Genomic DNA, 26,980 nt, shown 5'->3' with positions numbered 1-26,980 from the left:
GTCTTTACAACCAGTTGAATAATGACTTGAACTGGGTTGAAATCCAAGTAGTCTTGCCCCCATTTAGTCCAGTGTTCATAGGATTGTCCTTTAAGACTTGAAGCCAACCTTTAAAACCGGAAGCAGTATACAGTAGTTTTTCAAAAGAATTTTTTGCTCTGATTAATGAGTTACCATTTAATTAGACATAACTTCCTAAGTGTGCTGTAAATAATGTAAAGTAAAGGGACATCTGGTGGAATCCTATTAAATTCTATCAAGCAAACAAGTTAGTTCAGGTCAATTTAAATATCTGACTATCAAATAAAAGACACTGATAGCTCTGGAGCAAAAAACATGTCTCACAAGATTGTTTTTCTTTTTTGTTATTGTTTTATTGTTAACATTTTTCCTTATTTGCTGTCTCTTTTGCACTCTCTATATATATAGACATAGGTTTTTTTGCTGAACCATTTGCAAGTCAGTTGCAGACATCATGACCTTTAACCCTAATTTCTTCAGTCTGTTAAACAGCCAGGATAACATTATCATTCCTAAAATGACAACATAGTCAGATTTTCTCCAATTATCTCAAAATGTCTTTTTTTTTTTTACTTAAAGATGTTTCTTTTTTGATTCAGGATCCAAAGTTCACAATTGTATTTACAAAGTTCACAAAGTTCTCAGGACCCTTTTCTTTCCTAACCTAGAACAGTCCTCCAGTCTAGGCTTACAAATTGTCCCATATGGTGGATTTTCCTAATTGTTCCCTCATGATCAGAGTCAGACCATCCATTTTTGGCAAGAATACCACATAGGTGAAGCTTTGTCTATTGTGTTTGTGATGCTAGGTATAATCACTTGTTTCAGGTGATGACTGTCTGATCTTTCCGCTATGGAAGGACAGCTTTCCTTTTGTGATAAGTAACCTCTGGAGATGCTCTGACACCATGGATATATCCTGTTTCCCAGCAACCTATCACCCAGTGGTTTTATGATCCATTCATGATCTTTGCCTGAATCACAAGATTACCAATGATCAGTACCAATCATGCAAGTACCAGGTTAGTGATAGAAGCCAAGGACATCAGAAGAATCATTTCACTATTTTAACAGAACTAGAAATTTGGCTCCAGGCCTAGTACCAATCTGCTTATGATTTTTTTTTGTAAAGAGGGAGGACATCTCCCCCATCATATCCTATAGTCTGTTAATTTCTTTTTAATATATATCCAGAAATTTCTGGGAATTGTTTTTCTTCTATGATGTTCACCTGAACATACTTACTACCTGGAAAGTAAGGGTATTATGTATTTTTGAATACATATAGTAGCATGTTAAATATTTGTAACCTCAGAATAGATTGAGGAAACTAATTTCACTTATTGAAAAGGAAGGGGCTTTTTTCTTTCTATATAATACTGTTAGTTTCAGGTGTACAACATAATGATTCCACATCTATGTATGTTGCAAAATGATTGCAATAAATCTAAGGAAGAGGCTTTTTTAAAAATGATCTAGCCAACAGAAGTTTAGATTTCGTCAAATAGATATTAGCATTTGAAGGGGTCTCCCAGTCATTGTAATCCCATCATTTTTCAGATAAGAAATCAGGCCTCACTGGAGTCATTCAAGCAAAAGTTGGACAACTACTTTTCCAGAACAGAAAGGAAACTCATGCATCAGAAAAGGTTTGAGCCTGATGGCTGATAAGATCTCCCTTTACTCTTAAGTTCCCTGGTTTTATGATATATTTGATTTGGCACAAAAGTAATTTAGCATTGCTGTAATCATTCCCAAGACCTAAGCCAGGGATTCAGGAACTTGCTTACTCCCTCCCTCCATCTCCAGGTTTCAGGAATATAATCAAAAGGTACCCCCTCAATGCATGTTTACCTCTACAATAACAAACATTGGCTGTAGTATCTGGAAACTAGGACCAAGTAAAAGGGCAGTCACATTGCCACTGCCTGTTCTTGCCATCAGTGGTTTGCTTGGCTGTTAGAGTTTGTCAGTCAGCATAATTTATGATTAAATACCTGCAAAAAAAAAATACCAAAAGACTTACAAGATATGACAGTAGCAAATAAATTTGCAAATCACTTCTTCAGTCATCTTCAGTATTTTCTAGGAACAGTTGCCTACCATTATATACACTGTAAGCTTGACACACCTATACTCCAGAGATACTGTGGGTTCTGTTCCAGACCTCTGAAATAAAGGAAGTCGTGATCTTTTTGCTGGTGGAGGGTCTTGCTTTGAATTTTTAAAAAAAACCACATCTGTGAAGCACAATAAAACAAAGCACAATAAAATGAGGTATGCCTGTATTGATGACTACAGAGAAGAGCTTTAGAAATTTAGGCAGACTTAAGAAAATTGTTGACTTAGCTCTTGAGTTCAGTTGTAGGTCTGGGAAGACATTTGAAAAATAAAATATATAACTGAATGATTCTAAAGAAAAGGAAACCATAATGTTAATGCAATGGTCTTTGAGTAGTAGAACTAGTTCTCTTTTATTTTCCAAATTCTCAAGAAATAGATTGTATTTTATAATTTGATAAATTTTACTTCATTTTAAGGAAATATATTACTGTTAAGAACTGCATGTTAAAGATAATACCAAGAAAATAATTTTAAATAAAGAAGATTCACACCAATACCACTGGGGCATTGCTCACCTATGTCTTCTCAAATAACCATTATTTGCCACCCTGGGTTATATACTAAGGGGCAACTGGGCAAGTCAGTAGAGTGATAACCATCTCTGAAACTTACAGAACATTCAAAGATGTCATACTTTCTGCCTCCAACCTCTGGTTGTAAAAGTTGTTACATATGAATTTTAACCTGAAGAGATACAAAGATAAGAATAGGAAAAAGAACTGGATTTTTGGCATCGTAATTAGCAAACATGTCAATTTCCTAGGTATTTATAAGTAAGGAGTCAGATGTTTTCTTTTTGGTGTGAGTTGTAGAAAGTTCAGGCTGCTGCCTGTCCTGAACTACAGCAAGTACGTGGTACAGCTCAGTAATTCGGAAGGCCAGGGTCTTATGGGTGCCCTTTTGTGCTGTCAGCTAAAGCCTACTGGTAAACGAAGTTCCTTAATGTGTGTTTTATCGCCGGTGTATTTTTTTAAATTTCAAAAAAACAGTGTGTTTCATTTAATGCCTACTTCCACAAAAGTTATCTTACCAGTTCTTGGATCTTTTCAGACTGTTCTGAATTATAAGCCAAAAGAACTCTATTAGTGAGTGTTTGCTAATATCTACCACACTGTATTTTACTCTTCTGGTAGGGATTACAAAGCTAGACAATCTCTCTTCTTTCTTATGAAGCTTTTTGTTTTAAGATTATTGTACATTCACAGACAGTTGTAAGAAAAAATAGAGAAATCACTTGTGCCATTTACCCAGTTTTCCACAATGGTAACATCTTAAAAAACTATAGTACAATGTCACAACCAGGATATTGATATTGATACAGTCAAGATACAGATTATTTCCCTCACAAAAGTCTCTCATGTTGCCTTTTATAGCAACACCCATTTCTCTCCTACCCCGACCCCTCCTTAACCCCTGGTAACCACTAGTATGTTCTCTGTTTCTGTAATTTTGTTTATTCAAGAACGTTGTATATATAAAAAAAAGAATGTTGTATAAATGGAATTATACAGTATGTGACCTTTTGGGATTGTTTTTGTTTCTTTGTTTTCATTCAGCAAAATTCCTCAGAGATTTGTCCAGGCTGCTGTGTGTATCAATACCTCATTCCTTTTAATAGCTAAATAGTGTCCCACATATGGTTCACCGACTTAACCATTCACCCATTTAAGAACAACTGGGTGGTTTCCAGTTTTTGGCTGTTACAAATAAAGTTTCTATAAACATTCATGCACAGGTTCTTGTGTGAATATAAGTTTTCATTTGTCTGTGATAAATGCCCAGGAATGCAGCTGCTGGGTCACGTGTTAGATGTTTAATTTTGTAACACACTGCTATACTGTTACCAGAGTGGTGATACGATTCTACCTTACCCCTGGGAATATGTGAGCTATCCAGGCTTTCCACGTGCTCACTAGTATTTGGTATTGTCACTATGTTTCTTTAATGGCTAAATTAAAATTCACTTTAATGGGTGTATAATGCTCTGTCACTGGTTTTGTGTTTCCCTAACAGACTAATCATGTAGATCTTTTTATGTGCCTATTTACTGTCTGTATTTCCTCCATAGATGAAATGTCATGTAATGTCATTTGACCATTTTCTAATTGGATTGTTTGTGCATTTATTGTTGAGTTTGAGATTTCTTTGTAGTTTCTAGTTACTAGTTCTTTGTCAGCTCTTTGTCTTTGATGTCAGGTTTAAGAATCCCTTGTCCTAAAGCTCAAAGATTTTCTATTTTTCTATAAAAGTTTTAATATTTTCATGTTTTACATTTAAGTCTCTGGTCCATTTTGAATTAATTTTTTAAAGAGTTTTGTGTGTTACTTGCCTTTGTATTTCTTTTTTTTTTTAAGATTTATTTATTTTTAGAGAGGGAAGGGAGGGAGAAAGAGAGAGAGAGACAGAAACATTAATGTACGGCTGCTGGGGGCCTTGGCCTGCAACCCAGGCATGTACCCTGACTGGGAGTCGAACCTGCCATGCTTTGGTTCGCAGCCCGCGCTCAATCCACTGAGCTACACCAGCCAGGGCTGAATTAATTTTTATATAAATTTTCTGAAAGACCTAGTGTGAGGTTAAATTATTTTTATAAAAAGGCTTTGTTTTTTTAAGATTTTATTTATTTATTCTTCCAGGGGATGGGAGGGGGAAAGAAAGGAGAGAAACATCCATGTGTTGTCTTGCCAGCGCCCCTACCGGGGACCAGGCTGGGAACCCAGGCAGGTACCCTGACTGGAATCGAACCAGTGAACTTTCACTTTGTGAGCCAACACCCAACCAACCGAGCTACACTGGTTGGGGCAGTTTGAGGTTAAATTTTTGTCTGTGGACATAGAATTGTTCCAGCACCTTTACCAAAACTAGGTGGATATATCTGTGTGATTCTGTTCCCGGGTTCCCTGTTCTATTCTGTTGATCTGTGTGTCTGCCCCTCCACCAGTAGCACCACATGGTAGTGATTAATGTAGCTGAGTCTTCCCATCCATGGACCGATGTCCCCATTTCATCGTCATTTTTTTAACTTTAGTGTCCATGTGTTAACTGCAAGCATATAGAAAGTGATATTTTAAAATTTATCTTCCATCCTGTGACCTTGCTGATTTTACTAGTTCTAGGAATTTCTTAAGATATTCTACATTTGCAATTATGTCATCTGTAAATAGGGACAGTTTTATTTTCTTCCCTTAGAACCTGTATGCCTTTTATTTCCTTTCTTGCCCTGTTGCTGCACTGGGTAAAACATCCAGCAGTATGGTAAGGGCAGTGACAGCCGACATCTTGCTTGCTCACAATCTTAGGGGAAAGCGTTTAGTCTTTCACTATTAACTGCAGCGCAGGTGTCTGTGTAGGCTCATTGTCAAGTTGAGGAAGTTCCCCTCTTTTCCTAATTTTCAGAGAGTTATAAACATGAATGGGTGTTGAATTTGTCAGGTAGTTTTTCTGCATCAAGTAACACCATATGATTTTTCTCCCGTAGTCTATTCCTTTTACATGTTTTGGGTTTATTTTGCTCCTTTTTAGGTGCTTGAGGTAGAAGCTTAGATGGCTGATCTGAGGTTTCTTTTCTAATGTATGAATTTAGTGCTGTAAATTTTCCTCTTGGCGCTGAGTTAGCTCAGTTAACACGAATTTTGATATGTTGTATTTTCAGTTTCATTCAGTTCAATGATTTTACCTTTCCCCTTGACACTTTCTCTTTGACCCATGGATTATTTAGAAATGTAATGTTTATTTACTAAATGTTTCAAAATTTACGTGTTACCTTTATGTTACTCATCTCTAGTTTGATTCATCAGTGGTCAGAGAACACACTTGGTATGGTTTCATTTGTTTTAAATTTGTTGAGGCTAGTTTTATGTAAACCCAGGATATTGATTCCATGGGCACTTGATAAAAGGTATTCTGTGGTATTGGGTGAAATGTTGTGTAAGTATGAGTTGTATCCTCTTGGTTAATGGTATTGAGTTTTTCTACATCTTTGTTAATTCTCTGTCTAGCTGTGCTATCAATTGTTGAGTGGGATGTTGAAGTCTCCAACTATAATTGTGAGTTTGTCTCTTTCTCCTTTCAGTTCTATCAGTTTTCTCTACATATTTTGCAGCTCTATTTGATGTATACACATTTAGAATTAACATATCTTTGTACTGGATTAACCTTTAATGGCCTTGTGTATCTCCAGTAATATCTTTTGCTCTGGAGTCTACTTTGTCTTACATTAATATAGCCACTATTTTCTTTTGATTAATATTTTAAGTATATTTTATTGATTATGCTATTACAGTTATCCCAATTTTTCTCCCTTTATCCCCACTCCACCCTGCACCTCCCAACCCTCCAGCATTCCCACTTTAGTTCATGCCCATGGGTTATACATATAAGTTCTTTGAGTTCTCTGTTTCCTATACCATTTTTGACCTCTCCCCATCTATTTAATGCCTACCAATTATGCTGCTTCTTCCCTGTACCTTCCCCCGCTTCCTCCCTTCCCCCTCCCCACTGAAATCCCTCTGTGTGATGTCCATTTTTCTGATTCTGTTCCTATTCTATTTGTTTATCTTTTTTTTTCTTTTTTTTTTAGGTTCATTCGTTGATAGTTGTAAGTTTCTTGTCATTTTACTGTTCATATTTTTAATCTTCTTTTTCTTAGATAAGTCTCTTTAACATTTCATATAATAAGGGCTTGGTGATGATGAACTGCTTTAACTTGACCTTATCTGGGAAGCACTTTATCTGCCCTTCCATTCTAAAGGATAGCTTTGCTGGATAGAGCAGTCTTGGGTGTAGGTCCTTGCCTTTCATAACTTCAAATACTTCTTTTGAGCCCCTTCTTGCCTGCAAGGTTTCTTTTCAGAAATCAGCTGATAATGGGCACTCCTTTGTGGGTAACTCTTTCCTTTCCTCTTGCTGTTTTTAAGATTCTCTCTTTATCTTTAATCTTGAGTAACTTAATGATGATGTGCCTTAATGTGTTCATCCTTGGGTCCAACTTCTCTGGGACTCTCTGGGCTTCCTGGAAGCCTCCTTTGCCAGATTGGGGAAGTTTTCCTTCATTATTTGTTCAGATAAGTTTTCAATTTCTTGCTCACCTTCTTCTCCTTTTGACACCCCTATAATTCAGATATTGGAACATTTCAGGTTGTCCCAGAGGTTTGTAAGACTCTCCATTTTTTTTGAATTCTTATTTCTTCATTCTGTTCTGGTTGGATGTTTATTTCTTCCTTTTGTTCCAAATCATTGATTTCTGGTTTCCTTTCTGTTGCTATTCCCTGAATATTTTGCTTTATTTCATTTTGGGTATATTTCATTTGTTCTTTCATTTTTTGACCAAACTCAATCAGTTCTGTGAGCATTTTGATTACCAGGGATTTAAATTCTCCGTCAGATAGGTTGGTTATCTCCTCATCGCTTAGCTGTCTATCTGAAGTTTTGCTCTCTTCTATCATTTGGTCCCTATTTCTTTTGTTGGGGGGCAGGGGGTGGGGGGGTGCTTGTTAAGTTGTAAGGGGCGGGCCTTAGGTATTCACCAGGGCAGGGCAACCCTCCTTGCTGCTCTGAGATGCTGCCTGTGGGGGAGGGGCCAGGGAGGGAACAGTGCAGCCTGCCTGCTCTTCTGTAGTGCACCTTCCAAAGGACTCTAGTGTGAGACTGGGAGTTTCTCCCACAGTGGCAACCCCCTGCCCGTAGCCCAGAGTCAGATCTGAGTCCCAGCTTCTCCTTCAGCCAGACCTGCCACCTTACTGTGGTTTTTCTCAGCTGGCCTGCTGGCGTGGTCCACTGCCTCACCACGGTTTCTCCCCATCTGCCATCTTACCCGTCTGCTTGGGCTGGTTGACTGTTTCTGTAATTCCTTAGTTGTCAGAGTTCCCATACAGTTTGATTTTCTGGCACTTCTGGTTGTTTATTCATTTTAGATTGGTTGTTATCCTCCTTTTGGTTGTGTGAGGAGGCAGAGAGTTTCTACCTATACTTCCATCTTGGCCGGAACTCTCCTTTGATTAACATTTGCATGATATCTTTTTCTATCCTTTTGTTTTCAACCTGCCTTTATCCTTATATTTGAAGTCAGTTTCCTGCAGACTACATGTACTTGGTCATATTTTTAAAACCCACTCTGCCATTCTCTGTGTATGAATAGATTATTTAGACCATTTATATTTAATTATTTATCTGTTACAGCTTAAGTTTGCTATCTTATTTTTTGACTCATTTTGTTCTCTGTTTTTGTTTCTCCCTCTACTTTTCCTCTCCTTCCTGTGAATTATTTAAATACTTTTAAAAATACCATTTTGATTTATTTATAGTGTTTTTGAGTGTATCTCCTTATGTATTGTTTTTAGTGGTTCCTGTAGGTATTACACAATATATCCATAGTTTATCGCAATCTAATGGTGTCAACATATTACAATTTCCACAAAGTATAGAAACATTACCTCCCTTTAGCTTCCCATTTATAATATACATTTAGAACCACATTATACACAGTTTTATAATTTTTGCTTTAACTGTCAAACATAATTTAGGAAATTCAAGAGAAGAGGAAAAGTGTATTATTCTTACTCATATTTTTCTCCTTTTTATCATTTCCTTTCTATTTAGGACTTTAAGCCTACTTTTAGAGTAAGTTTGCTGGCAACAAAGTCCTTGTTTTCATTTGAGAATGACTTGGTTTCCCCATCATTCCTAAAGATATTTTTTCTAGATATAGGTTTCTTGATTGGCTCTTGAGAAATCTGCTGTCATCCTAATTGTTTTTCCCCTACAGGTGAAATGACGTTTTTCTCTCACTGCTAGTTCAAAAGTTTTTTATTTTCATTTTTAGATGTTTGACTGTGATGTATTTTGATATGGACTTCTTTATGTTTGTGTTCTTTGAAATCCATTCAGCCTGTTAAATCTGTAAGTTTGTCTTTTGCTGAATTTGGCGAATCTTCAGCCATTATTTCTTCTAATACATTTCACATTTGTGCTCTCGTTCTCCTCTCCTTCCAGAACTCTAATGACACAAATGTTAGACCTTTTGTTCAGTCCTTCAGGTCCCTGGTACTCTGCTTATTTTGTCATTTGTTTTTCTCTTATTCAAATTGGATCATTCTTTTTTCTCTCTTCTGGTTCAATGATCCTTTCCTTTGCCATTCTGCTGTTGATTCTGTCCATTGAATTTATTTTGGTTATTAGAGTTTTCATTTCTTACAACAGCCATTTGAAAATCTTTGTCAGATAGTTCTAACATCACCTCAGTGTTGGACATCTATTGATTGTCTTTTTACATTTAGTTTGGGAGCTTCTGAGTTCTTGGTATGGTGAGGATTTTATATTATAACCTGGACATTTTGCATATTGTGTTATGAGACTCTAGATCTTGTTTAAAGTGTCTCTTCTAGCTGGTTCCTTTTGGCATTACTCCATCAGAGGAAGTGATGGATGCGTCACCTTGTTATTGCCAGGTAAAGGGAGAAGTCCAGGTTCCTCACTCTGTCCCTTTGCAGAGAGGATCTTCTCATTACCACTTAGTGGAAGTAGTTCTGGCTCTGCACTAGGCCTCCATCCGTGTTTCCCTGGCTGAGAGGGACTGGAGTACCTCATCACTGCTCCCCACGTGGCCTCCACTGACACCAAAAGCAGCTGTGTGGCCTAATTAAAATGGGGCAGTAATGCAAGTCCTGAGTCTCAAACTGGTGCCTTTAGCCCTGGCTGGCGTAGCTCAGTGGATTGAGCGCAGGCTGCAAACCAAAGTGTCACAGGTTCGATTCCCAGTCAGGGTACATGCCTGGGTTGCAGGCCATGACCCCCAGCAACCGCACATTGATGTTTCTCTCTCTCTCTCCCTCTCTCCCTCTCTCTCTCTCCCTCTCCCTCCCCTCTCTAAAAATAAATAAATAAAATCCTTTAAAAAAAAACCTGGCTGCCTTTGATACCACCACAGAAAGGAGGAAGGGGGAGGTGTACCTCATTACTGCCACTTGAGGTGGAGGTTCAGGCTCTGCTTGTGGTTTTCACTGACACTTGACTGCAGGGGTAGGGGGTCCTCATTAGTGCCCTGTAAGGATGAAAGACCCTACTCCCACTGGTGGAGGAACTGGAACACCTCACTGCAACCTGGCGAGAGTGGAAGTTTAGGCCCCCGACCTAGTTTACGCTGATGTGGGTGGGGATGGGGGCCCCAGTTTTTTCTGTGTTTGCCTTGAGTACAGCAGTTAATTGTCTAAAAGTTTCTTATGTGCTTCCCCTTTCTTAGCCCCTTGACTGGAGGGGGCAGGCTGATGAGGGTGGCCAGGGGAGGGAGAGCTTTTTATGGCTGTTTCCACTGGCATTTGGAGATTGCCAGCTTCTTTAGCTCCAAGTCTGACAGATGAGACAACAGAGAGAATTCACCATAGTGCTGTTTGTCAGGTCCCAAAGTGCCTAGCCAGTTTGCTTTCTTCTCCCACTTTTCATGGTCTTATGTTTTATAAAATTATTGTCCAGGCGGATTAGTTATACTTAGTGAGAGGAACAGGGAAAAGCACATCCACCCTACCTTTCTGAAGGTTCAAGTCCTAAACAGCCTTGTTGTATGATACACTGACAGAATCCTCTGGTTCTTTGACTGGTTATGGTATTTTATAGCAGTAATAAAGATGCTTGTTGCCTCAGAATCATGACTGGTGTCAAAACTAGCAGATAATATATTTGGTACATTAAAAAATGTTTACTGAATATCTACCAATTACTTAAAATAGTAACTGCTAAGACTCCAAACTATAAATAAGTTTGATGTTGATATTCAAAGATAATACAACAATTTGGTTTGATTTCTATGCAGTTCAGTAGTTGGAGGGTATGGCATCTGTGTTTCATGACCTAAATGAGCTGAGGCGAACTCTAATGGATAGTATCTTACCTGGAGTACATAAATGATAGTCACAGCACCATCTGGGAAATTGTGAACTTCAGGTGATTCTTAGTACATTCCAGGTAGTTTATCTGGTTAAATGTAAATGTGTGTGTGTGTATACATGTTATTGTTGTTATTATTATTATTCACAAAGCTTTGAAATAAAATAGGAATAAAAAGCATTCTTGTTAACTCTTTAAGTGTTTATGGACACTAAATTGCCTGAATGTTAAGCTAACCTAAGACCTCCACTGCACTGTCTGTAGCAGATAGAAGAGTTTTAGTAGAAAAGATTATTTTTTCTGTAACCACTAAACCAAAGATTCTCACAAATGCAGGCAATTATATTGGGTTGGCCAAAAAGTTTGTTTGACTTTTTCCGTAAGATAGATCTAATAGCTCTTAAATTGTCTTGAACATCATTCGAAACAATTTTGTTAGATTATATTGTGACAGCTGAGAGAGGTGAAGGGAGGGAAAAAGAGAGGGAGAGAAATATCAATGTGTGGTTGCCTCTCACAGTGGCCCCTAGTGGGGACCTGGTCTGCAACCCAGGCATGTATGTGCCCTGACTGAGAATCAAACCAGCAACGCTTTGGTTCACAGCCCGAGCTCAATCCACTAAGCTATACCAGCCAGGGCTACCAGTGTGTATTTTTTTTTTAACTTATTAAAATTGGTGAATTTTTAGTGTAGCCATTTTAATATTGAAGATGGAAGAAAATAAGCAAATTTTCAGCATATTATGCTTTATTATTTCAAGAAAGGTAAAAACATAACTGAATGCAACAAAAGATTTGTGCAGTGTATGGAGAAGGTGCTGTGACTGATCAAACATGTCAAAGGTGGTTTGTGAGGTTTTATGTTGGAGATTTCTCTCTGGACAATGCTCCATGGTCATGTCAGGTAGACCAGTTAAAGCTGATAGTGATCAAATCAAAACATTAGTTGAGAACAATCAACATTATACCACATAGGAGATAGCCAACATACTCAAAATATCCAAATTACTAAAGTTCTTGGTGAAAATGAAAACATGTGTCTTTTTTACAGGAAAAACATTTTGGCCAACCCAATACTGTTTATTAATCATTACTTCAAAGATAACTATGGGCAATAACGCCTCAACTGGGACGAGCATAGAAGATAGAAAAGAACTGATGTTTTCCCTTACATATGGAAAAAATGGCTTAAAAATGTCAGCAATACTAATTTAGAGGAGAAGGAAGAAAGAGAAGAGAAGAATAAATGCAAAAGAGTAGACACTGTATACATGGTTGGAGATGCTAGAATGGAAGTACCATTGATTATAATCATTAATTGAATGAGAACGTAAATTTTTTTTCACAGTGGTAGCACTTTGAATTTCCTAATTAGTTTCATCTCTATAACAGCTTCATAAAAATTTTATGTTTTACAGAGCAACTTTAAAAATTGATGAGTCAATAAGAATGACTCATCCGGTTTGCCTTTTTTGCATTGGTAATCATGAAACTCAAAGCTAAATATAATGCATAGAAATTCTGTTGTCTACAGTGTACAAGATTAGTATTTGCTTATCCTATCTTCTACATGCTTTCTAATTTCTATTTTAAACAGCTTTATCTTATACATATCTTTTATATAAGATATTCTTCCTTCTTAGAACTAGCCAGATAGAGTAAATAAATAATGTGATACATTCTTATATCTGAATTACCTGAGCCTGGGCCCTCCATTTAGGATATGTGAAATCTCAGTAATTCAGAAAGGCTTTTTTGACTTCCTTATCTTCACTTCCCTGTTGCCCCCAGTCAGATCATAAGTGTCACGTGTTTAGAAGTTTCTGTTACAGTGATTGCCCTTTTTGAATTGCAGAATGTACGACACCTCTAACTTCCTTTTCTAGTATGTTAGAGTCTATTAGAACTCGGAATATCTTTCATTTGGGTTGCTGATTGATAACTTGGGATGGTGTTTGTTAACAATTAATAGGATTTTGCATTTGCAGAGAGTAAGTGAAAGGAACATTAGTAGCATAGGTCAAAGTTCTGTTAGCAACCAGTGGAACAGTTAAGCATTTATAGGAAGACAACAGAGATCTCTTGGTTTCCCTGAGAACCCTACTAGGAATGGGACTTTAACAAGTGGCTTTTTTGCAAGGTAACAGAGCAAATCATCTTAAAATTGGAGATTTTGATAGACAGGGTCTTTGGGTCCCATAGGTAATATTAGCATTAAAAAATCTATTTCTAAAGTATGGTTCTTTGTTGTCAGTAATGATGTGAGAGATTGGGGGAGTGACATAATTACATACACAGTTAGAAATTCATAAAATATGAACAGTATCTCAGGTAGACTTGTTTCAGTTCTATTTCATAAACTATTCATGTTTTGATTACCTATTTAGCTAGCCTAAAAACATTTGTTTACAAATTGACAAACTTTTTTATGTTTTATTTTTAAATCAGGTGACTAATAAACATACCAAAAGAATATGGCTGCACAAATGCCAGAAACTGATCAGATAAAACAGGTAAGGTATTATAATTAAGGAAAAAGCATTTTGCAAAACATTTAAGGCACTGTTGGATGCAATCACGTCAGTCAGTGAACTCACAAAATACCTTTATTTTTCAGATAACCCAGGAAAAATATATTTAACAGGAATATCTGACTATATTTTGTAGCTCAGTTAGAGGTGTCCAAACTTTTGGCGTCTCTGGGCCACACTGGAAAAAGAAGAGCTGTCTTGGGCTACACATTAAATACACTGCGACACGTAATCACTAAAAAAATCTCATAATGTTTTAAGTGAATTGACGATTTTGTGTTGGGCCAAATTCTTAGCCATCCTGGGCTAAGGATGTGTGTGTGGCCTGCGTGCCGCAGGTTGGACACCCCTCAAAGTTGAAAAGAACCTTTGATTTCAAATATTACTGTATATTTTGCCTAAATACAAACTTCAGTAAAGTTTCAAAACATCTTTGTTTTATTTAAAGCCCCAAATATTAAAGAACTTTCTACTTTGTTTGTAGTTTAAAGAATTTCTTGGAACCTACAATAAACTTACAGAAACCTGTTTTTTGGACTGTGTTAAGGACTTCACAACAAGAGAAGTAAAACCTGAAGAGGTATGAAAAGTGTTGCCCACTAAAAATTCTCTAAGCTTGTGATCAACAATTTAAATGGGATTCCCCTAGGTATTTTGCTTGTTCCTAGTTATTACAGGAATTTTGGCTGCCTTTTATGTTCCATTGCTTGGGGGAACTGAAGCAGCCGAGGACCCATAGCATTGAGTATAATGATCACCAACCGAGTATGACAGTCCCATTGAACCAAGGCACACTGTTTTTCAGAGAAGATGTGTGGGGCTTGCAGTTACTGTCCCATTGCAGACAGTCTTACTAATTAGCTTTCAGTCAAGATGACCTAGCTAGAGAGACCTGACATGGCTTTTCTGAGAAAATGGCTTTTTACCCTGAGAACTCAGGTTAACTTTGGAAAAGACAAAGCTTGAATTTGGTGGCTTATATGGCATAGGTAGACTCTGAGAACCCAAGCTTAGTAGAAGTCATAACTTTTAATGTCCTCACCAAAATATTTATATATTGGCTTAAGGTGATATAACTTCTTCCACTGGAAGGTACTAATAGACATTCATGTTGAGAACTTGACGTGTGACCAGCAATAAATAAATACTTGTTAAACAAATGACAAAGTTTGATAGATGCTGGGTGTAATATTCTTATTGGTAAAAAGTGAAAGTTTAAGAATTAAGTTAAGGATGGAATTTCTCATTTAAAAGGAACTAACTTGCTACTGGGCCTAGTTTAACAATCAGAATAAGGAAATGGGAATGTGGGTTTTCAGTTAATATTAAAACATACCTGCAGAAAATCTAGTCCAGATTGAAGGGACTTGGCATTGTTTGTAAGGCCTACAAACTCGTAGGTATTCCCTGTATTAATTCTTGTATTAACAGTTGAAAACTACGGTCACCTGCTACTTATTAATACCATTTAATTCTCAGGCACATTGAAAGAAAAGTACCCACTGGTTGGTCTTTTAGAATACATGCATTTTTAAATTTATTTATTTATTTATTTTTAAGATTTTATTTATTTTTAGAGAGAGGAGAAGGGAGGGAGAAAGAGAAGGAGAGAAATATCAATGTGTGATTGCCTCTCACATGCCCCCACTCCCCCCCGGGGACCTGGTGGGCAACCCAGGCATGTGCCCCAACTGGTAATCGAACCACTGACCCTCTGGTTTGCAGGCCAGCACTCAATCCACTGAGCCACACCAGGCGGGTCTGAATACATTTTTTAAGATTAATAATTTGCATTTTTTAGATTAATAATTTGCGTTGCCTCTTCTATCTTCTCTGTTTAATTCTAGACCACCTGTTCAGAACATTGCTTACAGAAATATTTAAAAATGACTCAAAGAATATCCATGAGGTTTCAGGAATATCATATTCAGCAGAATGAAGCCCTGGCAGCCAAAGCAGGACTCCTCAGTCAGCCACGGTAGAGCCCTGAAGGACAGACTCTCCATCGAAGCCTGCCAACACTGCTGCTCTGGAAATGAGGACTCATCTGACAGAATCCCCTGAAAGCAGCGGCCACCATGTTAACCATCTGTCATGACTGTCTGGCAAATGGAAACCACTGGAGAAACAAAATTGCTATTTACCAGGGATAATCAAAATAGAAGGTTCAAAGAAAATAGAAAGATGCAACCTTTGTTGAGGCCTTATTATTCAGGAGCTTAGTCACTTGATTAGAAAAATAAACCAATGTTTCTTCAGTTGTGACTATTAATTTTAAAGCAAAATATGTGTTCAATCATGAATGAGATAGAAATTTTTTATTACTAAAAGTAAAATAAATGGAAGTGTCACTGGGCAGTTGTTTTTACTGTATAGAACCATATTACTCTGACTGGACTGTGGATACGTTGAAATGTTTCTCAATCAGGATCATCCTCCAAGTATTCCTGTTCATTCATGTCTGCCTCAAATTGCTGGTGAACACATAAAATGGTTACTTGCTAATCATTTCAATGCACGATCCTTTTCTTGCCTCACTTCTTGTGTCAGGGTGGGCATTACACATTCTTATTCTAGCTGCATTTTCATACGTATCCTCAGGAAACAACCCACCTGAGACTAGCTTAGGGATGTTTGAGAGCTGGCTGTTAGGCTCTAGCGGAGTCTGTGTTTATTGAAAAGATGAGAACGTGAATGACTGAGTCAGACTGACAACAGCATAGTCTCAGCCCTGGCATGCAATCAGTGCAATAAAAAGGGATCCAAAGTTAAAGTAGTGTCTTGTGGCTGAGTGAGTCCTAAAACACAAGCATTTTTAGGAAATCCTAATTGATGCGTAAGCATAACAAGCAGTTTAGTAAATGTAAGTGGATTAATACCTACTAATAACTGCTTATGAATGGATTTCATATGATAACAAACTCAAGTTGTACTTAAGAAAACACTAATTAGCCTGTATGTTTAAGTTTCCAAAGTGATATCTATGTTTTGTCTTACGCAAAGTAGAAGTGTTGTTCTGCTTTGATAATCTACTGTTTTCTATGTTACATGTAATTTTTAAGCCATTAGGTCATTTAAGTAACAATGCCACTTAACTTAAAAGGCCTCCGTTGACATGACAGTCAGCCAATAACTGTGGCATCTTTTTAAAGTGCAAAGACAAAATATTAGCAATGCTATCTTTAAAACTGAAATGCTGAAACCTGTATAATACTCTACAAAATGTCCAATACATTATAGTCAAAGAAACAGGAAAGTATTGGCTTGTTTCACCTTAAGGGAAGAAAAGCAATAAAAAAAAATAAGAGATTTGGCTCATTTAAAACTTTGGGCCATTCACACATACTTTACTGTTTCTGTGTATTCAAGCCCAATATAGTCATTCTGTCCATTTCACAAAGGTAATTAAATACATGCTCACCTGGCAAAGAAGGGGAATGTTGTGTAACAGCATCTCAAACACCTTGGGAGGCAGTGTGTGCTTAAAGACCTTCAGAAGTTCCCTCGGTTGCCTGCACACTAAAAGGGCATTGCTGAGGTGTTCAACCCCCATTCTGTGCTCTCCTGAAACAGATTAAGTTCCGAGCAAAATTTTAATGTTCTGTAAAATATATATTATTTTTACCAAGAAGTCACCAAGCATTAAAACTTAAAAGGCATATCAAGATAAAGCCTAAGTAAACAAACCTCATAAAGGGGATAAATGTGGGCGGAAGTATTGAGCTGCCAGTTAGATCCACTGTGGTTAAGGTGAAATATGAGTAACTTTATGACCCAAATCACAGTAAGTAGTCTCACTGTTTAAAAGTACATTCTTGCCTTGGAAATACTCTTCAACTTAGGTATTCAGAAGGTGGGTATTGGTTCTTCCAAAGGTTGTGTTAATTGACATGAGGCAGGTTTTCTTTACACGTGTGACTGCTAAAATTGTAGATAAAACATCTGTTTTTCTGGCTAAAATAACACTTCTTAAAAATTGAGTTTATTGTTAGTTGGAACAAGATTTAGTGTAACATGAATTATATATCTGGAAGAAGAAAATCAGATTATGAACTTTCATTTTTAAGTAAATTTTTAAAATGAGTTTTAGGATGATTGGCTATAAACTAAGAATGAAAATTTGTGAAGAGTAGAAATTAAAGAATTTCTGTTCAAGTTAGAACATAAAATCACTTAGTTTCACTTCCTTGTTTTGGGAAACTGAGGCAAAGATCAGTGGAATGATGCCAGGCTTCAAAGCTAATTAAAGCTTCGGGCCATCACACATACTTGACTGTTTCTGTGTACTCGAACCCACAGATCAGTAATGAACCTGGGGACTACTGTGTGCTGCATCTCTTCCAGGGATAGGCAGTAACAGACTGAAATGATGACATACATTTAATATAACTAGTTAGGAGATAGAATATATTTCTCTGTAGTTAAATATCATTAGATTCTTATTAATTGAAATGAATTTCCCATTTGTTGGTTGAAATACGTGGTTGTATGAAAAGTGCATGATAGAAAAAAATGTTCCCCAAAGATTTGTATTAAGCTTAAAAACTGAGAAAGACATGACCTAATCTAGATACATAGACAAAAAGCCCTGTTGATATGTAGGTTTTATAACTTAAGGTTTTATGTCTATAGACACCTAATTTTACATTTTTAAAAGATTTTATTTAATTATTTAGAGAGAGGGGAAAGTTGGGGAGAAAAAGAGGGAGAGAAACATTGATCAGTTACCTCTTGAACACGCCCCAGTCAAGGACCAGGCCCACAACCCAGGCATGTGCCCTGACCGGGGATTGAACTGGCAACTTTCTTGGCTGAGCCATGCCAGCCAGGGCTAATTTTGCATTTTCAAAGGAAGACATTCATTGCTGGGCTTTTGGTAACTTTTCTTTGGCATGTAAAGAATCTATTTTTATTAATATTTTTAAATACTGAATTGAGAGAGCGAGAGGAACATCTATTTGTTCCACTTATGCACTCATTGTATATGCCCTGGCCAGGGATCAAACTTGCAACCTTAGTGTATGGGGACAACACTAACCACCTGCACTCAGGCCAGGACTAAAGAAGCTATTTCTTAGATGAAGTATTTCACTGTAATGTTTATTTTAAATTAATAAAATTACAGCTTTATGAAAATGATGCATTAAGTCAAAACACTTGGGATGTATTGAGCATTTTAAAGAAAAAGATATAAGTGACTATTCTCAAGTTGATGGAACTAATGTGACACAAAAACAATTTGACCAATTAAGTCAACCAACACAATCAAATCCCTGGCTCCACGGTCCCATACAGACATTGCCACAATTGTGATGGCTATAGGAGAGCTGTACAACCCAACGACCAAGTAATGAAAATTGGGGGTGGTAGCAGGGGCAGGTGGAGAAAACTGAAAAGGATTACAGAAAACTGGGTGAAAAGTTACTGCACTGGAATACGGGTTCTCGATGTTAGATTTGTATTGTCAAAACCTGGGGAGGTTTAACAAACAATGCTTGGGGTCCACGCCCAGAGATTCTGATTTGACTGGTTTAGGGTTTGGTGGGGATTTAAAGAATAAGCAACCAAGACTGAGAACTGCATCAGAAGTAAAATACAGAAGTAACATAACCCTTAAAGAGCTAATTAATCAATTTAGGGGTTCACAGATAAAATGTTACCACCTTTGAAAGGGAAAGATCTTAAAACAAGTTTGCAAGTACTGTTTTAATCATCTCAATGTCTGTAACATACTCACCTCAAAGTCTAAACTATTACACGATAGCTCTTAAGCAGAGAATAAAAATAAAATGTAAAAAAATAACGTTTTTTCTTTTGACTTAATATTCAGAATTTTCCTCTCCATATTTATACTATCCCAATTCAATAAATGTTAAAGCTGAGAGGTTCTATTTTAATTGCTTCTATATCCAGGGAGTATCCATATCTAGGGATTACTCAAGGTTTCATGAGGTCCTAGTTTATATAATTTGGGGGTGCCTATTTAAGAAAATATAAAATTATGAATACAAAATGGGTAGGATCCCTCCCAGCACCTTTAAAGAGGCCCGTGCACTTCATTACCTTTGTGTAAAGTCACTCCTGTTTATATGATTTAAGTCAGTTCTACATATTCATTTTGTTGTCACTAATATTTAATAGATATTTTAGTCCATTTATAAAACTACCTAAAAGATTAGTACTGAATACAATACTAAAACTTCAAACTATGATTAATGTGCAGTGATTCTGAATGGCTGCAATATATTTTTAATTTCTCAAAGCCTTTATCATGTTTTTTGTTCATCCATTTTTTAAATTTTATTTTTAGAGAAAGGGGAAGGGAGGGAGAGAGGGAGAAACATGGATCAGTTCCCTCTCACACATGCCCCGACTGGACATGCCACGGCCTAGGCACATTCCCTGACTGGGAATCGAACCAGTGACCTTTCGCTAAGTGGGACAAGGCCCAACCAACGGGGGCCACACTGGGCAGTGCCTTTATCATGGTTTTAAGCCACAGATTAAAGTAACAACCTTGGGGATTACTGTGGATTGTCCAGGATCTTAACTTCCTTTTTATCTTTACAAATCCTGGAGAGTGCTACTCTCTTCAATGCAGGTTGAAAAACAAAATCTTAAAAAAAAAAAGACTAAAAAGTGTTGAAGCAAAAACAGGTATAGGTGATAAGAGATGCAAGAGAATTTGTAACACGTGAAAAAAAGATGCATAAATGGATGTAATGCTCTTTGTCCAGCAACATCATTTACTCCTTAGATAAGAAGCCCCACCCCCAAAATGTTCCTTTCTAGTATTTAACACCAGGATAAAAACATGGTCCTTATATGTACTAGCTATAAAACACTGATATTATCTACCATCATTTTACCTGACAATACTGTGTTTTCTCTCAAATCTATCTGGAATTGGCTGGGGGTAAATTATAATTCAAAATACAGGTCATGCCATTCAGTGCAAAGTAATCCCTACAAGCATCACTACAACAGACAGGAAAAGAATGGCCATTCATAATGGTTTTATCATCAAAAACAAGTGTATTGTTAAGAATATTCTAAGAAGATAGGAAATTTTTCTAAGGCAGTAAAAATTTTTAGAGATTGATTCCTACAAGTAGTCATTTGGAAAGTTCATTTGCTCAGAATTGTACCTGACAATAGATGAGGTGTTTTTGCATTTGGCTTTGCTCCTCCGTTGGCACCTCAAGACTACAGCATAAACTGGAGCAATAACTGACATAACACATTGAAGCTGGATAGTGTGGTGCAGTGAAGATGCTGGCACAGCTTCTCTTTAAACTGAAGTACATCAATTAACACAGCTAGTACCCTGGCTGGTGTGGCTCAGTGGACTGAGTGCCAGTCTGTGAATCAAAGGGTCCCTGGTTCAATTCCCAGTCAGGGCACATGCTGGGTTGCAGATCAGGTCCCCATTTGGGGGCCTGTGAGAGGCAACCAGTTGGTGTCTCTCCCTTTTTCTCCCTCGCTTCTCCTCTCTAAAAATAAATCAATGAAATCTTTTTAAAAAAACACACATACACATATCTAGCTAGTTAACTATTGGACATAGATACCAATCAATAAATGAACATAAACTACCACAAATAACTGCTTACAAAAGAATGTTTACATTCTTACCTCTGGATAACCAAAGTTCTCCCATTAGTACCTCTTGCAGAAAAAGTTCTTGCAATTTTTCATTCCTTGCTGGATCCCACAACTAAGATTCACAAAAAAATTAACAATGAGTAATGAGTGTCAGGAATATGGTTACTAATCACAATTACTTAGTTTTTATTTTAAAAACCACATCTTGAACCTAGTTGCTAAATCCAAAGTATGACAAATCCAGTTGTTCTTCATAACATTTACACTGTTTTCTTAAAATGGAGTACAATTTCAGGTGATAAAAAAAATACATGTCATATTCAGGTTAGGTTGAGATGCTTGCAATACTTCATCCATATTTTGCTCAGCTTACTAAGTACACATAGAAGAAATCCTACCATAATTAACTATAACAAAGGTTGCTTTGTACGTTGCAAAACTGCTTTCTTGCCTGGGGTATTAGCATTGTGTGTTGATTTGGCAAAGGGCGTGGTGGAGAGCTGGCAGTGCGGCTGGTGTCGGGAAGGTTGCTTTGGTTTGCTGCAGCCTGGTTCATGAAGGTGACCAGGGTCACAGGACGCCACATCATTGGTCCCGTGCCCAGGGCTGGTCTTTCAAGGTAGAGTGAGCAACCCCTAGCCCAAGTATCGACTCCACTGCCAATCATTTCAGCTTCAGTCTTTTACGTCCAGAGAGTTTTTGTGTCTGTTTTCCAAGAATTCTCTTTCTAAAATGGGATGAGCCTCGGGAAGGGGGTCATATTTTAAGCTCTTATCAGCAAATGTGCTGATGGTCAATAACAATCAAAGGCTTCGTTCCACAGACAGTTAATGAGCACTAAAGAATGAGCCTCGCTAGAGAGAGATGGATAGGGAAGGAAACTACGTCCCCTGTGCCCATCCCCAAGGAGCCCAGAGTCTGACCGGGAAGGGGCAAGCACATTGAAGACATAGCACATCAGCAGTGTCATCCTGATAATTTCAATAAAAAGGAAAATTAATTCCATTCTTTAAAAAAGATCAATAACATATTAACAATAAAGTCCCACATCCTCTGGCACTCAATGTACAGAGACACTGCATATGGTTGGAGAATCAGGGGAAGCTTCTCAGAAAAGATAGCATTTGGGATGCGAAGAAGCTCAGTGAAAGCCTGATGAAGAAAGACTATAGACCATGGAAAACTGCAGGGAAAAGAAATCAAGTGACCTCTATCTGGATTATGAGAGGGTGAATATTGCAACAATGATAATTACCATATGTTATTTGCAACCCTTAGGAAAATGATGCCCTCAGTATGGAAGGCACCTACAGAAGGTTGTGGTGCCAAGCTAAGGGGGACTGGTTTTACAGCGGCAGAGCAGGGAGCTATTGCAAAGAGTTACATGTTCAGAGCTGCCACTTAGAAACTGTATCAATCACAGAGGCAGGTAGACAAGTTAGGAAATCACTACAATAGCCTGGGTAAACGGTAATAAAAGCCCGGAGTAGTGTGGAGGCAATGGAAATAGAAAGGGAATAGGGTGTGAGTTTAGAGCATAGAAAAATAAGAATTGGGGACTGATTGTGGAGGATGAGGTTGGAATGTAAACAAGAGGAGGCAGGGTCACAGTAGGGAGGCTAGTGATACCAAAGAACATGACAAGTTAACCACGGGGGAGCAGGGGCAAGGGATGAGATGATGAATTTACTTCTGAACACACTAAGATGAGATGCCAATAGAGCATCTAGGCAGTAGGCTGGCAAGTAGATGAACTTCGGGACCCTGGGTCTAGAGTAGTACATCTGAGGTCACCTGTGGAGAAGGGAGGGAGCTTCCAGGGAGACAAGGGAACCAGGCAGAACCTGAGGGCAGTGTTTCACAAAGAATCAGCTGATGGAGCTGTTAAAACTGCAGTTTCTTGGGCTCTACCTGGACCTACTGACTCAATCTCTAGGAGCAGGGCCCAGGAATCTGCATGTTAACAAGTTTCTAGCTGATTCTGATAAATTCTAAAGTCTGAGAATCAAAGCCTAAATAGCCCTTGGCCTACCCCTGAGTTCCCAAGTCAGAACTGTCTGGCCCTTGAGTCAAATAATTTATATTTTAACAGACACCCCAGGAAAATCTAATGCAGATGGTCCATGGATCATACTTAGGTGAAGTATAAGGGCCTGAGAGTGAGTGGGAAGGGAAACCCTAGAAAAGATGGAAAGGGAAATTTCTCTGTGCATTAGTTTATTCATCTATAAAATTAGAAGAATGGCCCTGGCTACTGTGGCTCAGCTGGGTGGAGTGTCATCAAGTAGCCGAAGGGTTGCAGGTTCAATTCCCAGTCAGGGCACATACCTAGGCTGCATGTTTGATCCCTGGTTGGGGCAGGTACAGGAGGCAACCAATTGGTGCTTCTGTCTTTCATTGATGTTTCTCTTTCTCTTTCTCCTTTTCTCCCTCCTCACCCCCTTTGTCTCTCTCTAAAAGCAATGAAAAAAAAAATGTCCTCAGATGAGGATTAAAAAAAATTACAAGAACAGAGTTGTCATGATGATTATAGAAAGAACATTTGAAAAATCCTGCATCTGTCTCTTCCTCATTTGAAATCATTCAGATCTTCACTACTTGTCATCTGGACTGCCACCCACAGATTTTTCCGGACTTTGACTTCCCTCCTCTACTCCACCCTCAAAAAAAAAAAAAAATGCATCCATTCTCTGAAATAAAGTCACCATCACTAGTTATCCACCACAACAGAAAAATATCCAAACTTTCCAGTTTGGCATTCAAAGCCCTCCACAATATGACACCAAACTACCACTCAGCTATCTCTTTGGCCACAACACCCCTTAAACATTGGGATTTCGTGGTCTGTGCCTCTGCACAAGCTACCTAAAATAAACAACGGTAATCAACAAATATTTACTGGGCACCTACCACATACTAGACACTGTTCTAGGCACTGAACAGGCGATGGAGAGTAAAAAAACAGACAAGGTCAATCAAATCATATTACAAACAAATCATTTGTAACTGCCTCCAGCCCCACCACCACCAAGAGCAATGACGGAGGGGGTGCGGAGCTGAACCAGGCTCGGGCCCCAGTCAGAGACGTCAGGGAAAGCATCTCAACTCGCAGTCCAGCTCTTTGGCAACTCCCTGCCCTGCTTCCTTAACTATGTCAACTACACCTTTATTCTCTAAGTGACTCTGTCCCGAAACCCCAGAAATCTGACTCCTGCCTTTCCATGAGCCTTTCCTTCGTCAGCACAAACTATCTGTTCTTCCTGGACAATTTATCTCACGTCCTCATCATCAGTTTCACTGACACCACCGCAGCCTGGGGTTTGTGTTACCTCTCGCCTGTACCGCTGCAACTGCTCTTCCCTTCCTCTGATCCATCGCGCACACTCCTGCCTGATTAGTCTAACCTGAAAAATTTTTTATTTCCTTTTTTTAAAAGAATGCATGCTCAAAAAATTTCAGTAATTCCCTCGCTGAATCTGAATTCCTTAATTTCCTTAATGTAACCTCTACTTAGTTCTCCATCCTCACCTCCCACTATTCCCCACTGTGACTCCTTTGTCAAATTGATCTACTGAATAGACCCAGCAGGCCCCCCTCACCTTTAAGTAAGGGTGCAGTTCACTCTGCTCTGAATAGTGTTTCGCCTGAAACCAAGACCCACATTTAACACATCCTTCCAAGCCCAGATCAATGCCACCTCTCCTCCAAAGTCTTCTGTGAAGAACTGCGTGTTCCAAAGACAGCCACAGCAATATTCCCAGTTCCACCTGCACTCCAGAAGCTTGCCTCCCCTATCAGAGGTGGACTCTATTTCCTCTTCCCTTAAAACTGAGCAGGCCTCAAGGTGGGTGTACACACACACACACACACACACACACACACGTTTGCTTGCTCCTTGGGAGACCCATCATGAGATTTTTTGTGTGATCACGTGTGACAATGTATTTATTTAATGTGTGGCCCAAGACAACTCTTCTTCTTCCAGTGCGGCCCAGAGAGGCTGAGAGGTTGGACACCCTGGTTGTATAGCTGCCTTTTCATAACCCCCAAATGGTTCTCCAGTTCTTCCTTTGCCACCACATTTCAAGGAAGACCATGCCACATGAAGAGGACTTGTGCAAATGTTCTGGCCAACAGTCCCTGCTAAATGGACACCCAGCATGAAATGCCTGCCATGTGAGGAAGTGAGCCTCCTGATGACCCAGCGCTTAGTCCTGGAGTCAACCTGCCTGGAACTGAGTGCAGCAGGAAGGTGCAGTCTTCGAGGGACTCGGCTCAAATTGCAAATGCAGGAGCAAAACAGATACTGTTTTAAGCCACAGTGCCTTAAAGCAGCAATAGGTAAGCAGAACTCTCTCCATGATAATTCTGCTCTGAAAATGATCCTCCTTTTTTTTGAGTTCTTGTTAACACTGGGGCAGGAGTCACTCTTCCCCTATGGCTAGGTTCTGCCACAGCTAGGACAATGCCTCACACATAGGAGGCTCTCAGCTAGGCAGGTGTTGACGGACCAACTGAATATGAAGGTTAAGACTTAACTCCTCCTGAAAAGTCATAGAAGAACCTAAGAACCCTCCATAGCACTCTTAAAGCTATGTGAGTTAGTTAAGTTGGGCCACCCAAGATGATTGTGATTGATATCTTTTTAAATTATTTTATTTATTTACTTTTAAAGAGAGGGGAAAGGAGGGAGAAAGAGAAGTAGATAAACATCGATGCCAGAGACACATTGAAGGTTTCCTCTAGTAAACACCCCTACTGGGGGCTGAACCCTCAACCCAGGCATGTGCCCTGACGGAGGATCCAACAAGCGACATTTCACTCTATGGTATGATGCCGAACCAATGCAGACACACCGGTCAGGGCGTTATTGATATCTTTGAAAACGACTAATCAATTCCGTTTTGAAGGAAGAGGGGATGTGCTCTGCTTCTGAGCTAGAAAGGCGCCGCGGGACAGAAGAGGGAGTACTGCCCCAGGCCCCGCGGTTTAGGGCGGGTGGGCTCTGAAGTCAGAGGGCAAAGGCTCCTCCGCCTTCTTCCGATGAAAAGCACCTGTTTCTACCACGTTTTTAAGCAGGTGTCCAACCTGTGGCCCGCAGATTCCCAGCAGCCCTGGATGGCTATGAATGCGACCCAACACAAAATCGTAAATTTACTTAAAACACTATGAGATTTTTTGATCACCTGTGGCAATGTATTTAATGTGTGGCCCAAGACAACTCTTCTTCTTCCAGTGCGGCCCAGAGACGCCAAAGGGTTGGACACCCTGGTTGTATAGCTGCCTTTTCATAACCCCCAAGTGGATCTTCATTCCTTCCTTTTCTTTTGTAAGCGACAGTAAAAACTAAACCCTGAACTCAAAGTGGGCTCGGAAGTGTCCGCTCAGGAACCAGCCAGGGGAACCCTGAGCCACAGCCAGGACCAGCACCGGTAGGGATGGGGTGCGGGGGTAGGGGGGTGGTTACTCGCTACAACTCCACCTCAGCGTCCCTAAGCACCTCACCTGGGCGCCCTGACCCTCGGTCTTTTGCTGCTGGGCTCTTCTTTCTGCAAACACAACGTGGCACGTGCTGGTTGGGAGCCACCCGGCCGCCGGCGTGCGCCCCTCGGCCCCTCGGTGGCTGCGGCACCCGCGGGCCCGCCCGCCCGCTCCGCCCCTCCTCCGCCGGCGTCGGACTCACTGTCCCGCAGGCGGCGCTTGAACGCGGGGTCACCACGCCGCTTCCAGTCGAAGTAAACACAGTATCCCAGGAAGGCAACGGCGCCACAGGCCGCCAGGGCCGCCAGGAGGCGGAGGAGGGAGCGGACGCAAGGCATCCG

At 39.2% G+C, this 26,980-nt stretch overlaps 2 protein-coding genes across 11 annotated transcripts in view; one reads left to right on the top strand and one right to left on the bottom strand.

Moving 5' to 3' along the window:
- TIMM9 (translocase of inner mitochondrial membrane 9) overlaps positions 1-16,071 on the top strand; it is a 17,439-nt gene extending 1,368 nt beyond the window's left edge. For 2 of the 7 annotated variants that reach the window (XM_045822190.1, XM_045822193.1), the window contains 4 exons: positions 1,582-1,670; positions 13,471-13,535; positions 14,038-14,133; positions 15,401-16,071. In XM_045822190.1, the coding sequence (XP_045678146.1) occupies positions 13,497-13,535; positions 14,038-14,133; positions 15,401-15,535 (270 nt within the window). In that variant the 5' untranslated portion in view covers positions 1,582-1,670; positions 13,471-13,496 and the 3' untranslated portion in view covers positions 15,536-16,071. Of the gene's footprint in view, positions 1-365; positions 1,044-1,581; positions 1,671-13,059; positions 13,163-13,470; positions 13,536-14,037; positions 14,134-15,400 lie in introns of those variants that run through there. The other 5 variants (XM_045822194.1, XM_045822196.1, XM_045822191.1 and 2 more) reach the window with 4 other exon arrangements.
- On the bottom strand, positions 1,678-26,980 carry TOMM20L (translocase of outer mitochondrial membrane 20 like). 4 transcript variants are annotated; one of them, XM_045822197.1, is made up of 5 exons: positions 26,842-26,980; positions 26,664-26,707; positions 21,189-21,270; positions 16,975-17,117; positions 15,857-16,027 (listed from the first exon to the last, which is right to left on the bottom strand). In XM_045822197.1, exons 1-5 carry the CDS (start codon positions 26,975-26,977, stop codon positions 15,974-15,976), a joined length of 459 nt encoding a protein of 152 aa, XP_045678153.1. In that variant the 5' UTR covers positions 26,978-26,980; the 3' UTR covers positions 15,857-15,973. The 4 variants fall into 4 exon arrangements, 1 of the variants encoding a protein (XP_045678153.1); XR_006783745.1 differs by lacking the exon at positions 15,857-16,027 and adding an exon at positions 1,678-2,018 and having other exon boundaries at positions 26,664-26,926; XR_006783747.1 differs by lacking the exons at positions 15,857-16,027; positions 26,664-26,707; positions 26,842-26,980 and adding exons at positions 1,678-2,018; positions 23,487-23,516.

Source organism: Phyllostomus hastatus, unplaced genomic scaffold, assembly GCF_019186645.2.
Source record: "Phyllostomus hastatus isolate PE091 unplaced genomic scaffold, TTU_PhHast_1.1 phas_scaffold_501, whole genome shotgun sequence".
In the NCBI taxonomy this organism is placed as follows: domain Eukaryota; kingdom Metazoa; phylum Chordata; class Mammalia; order Chiroptera; family Phyllostomidae; genus Phyllostomus; species Phyllostomus hastatus.
Note: the sequence above shows the minus strand (reverse complement) of the source record. Positions and strands in the feature narration are given on the sequence as shown.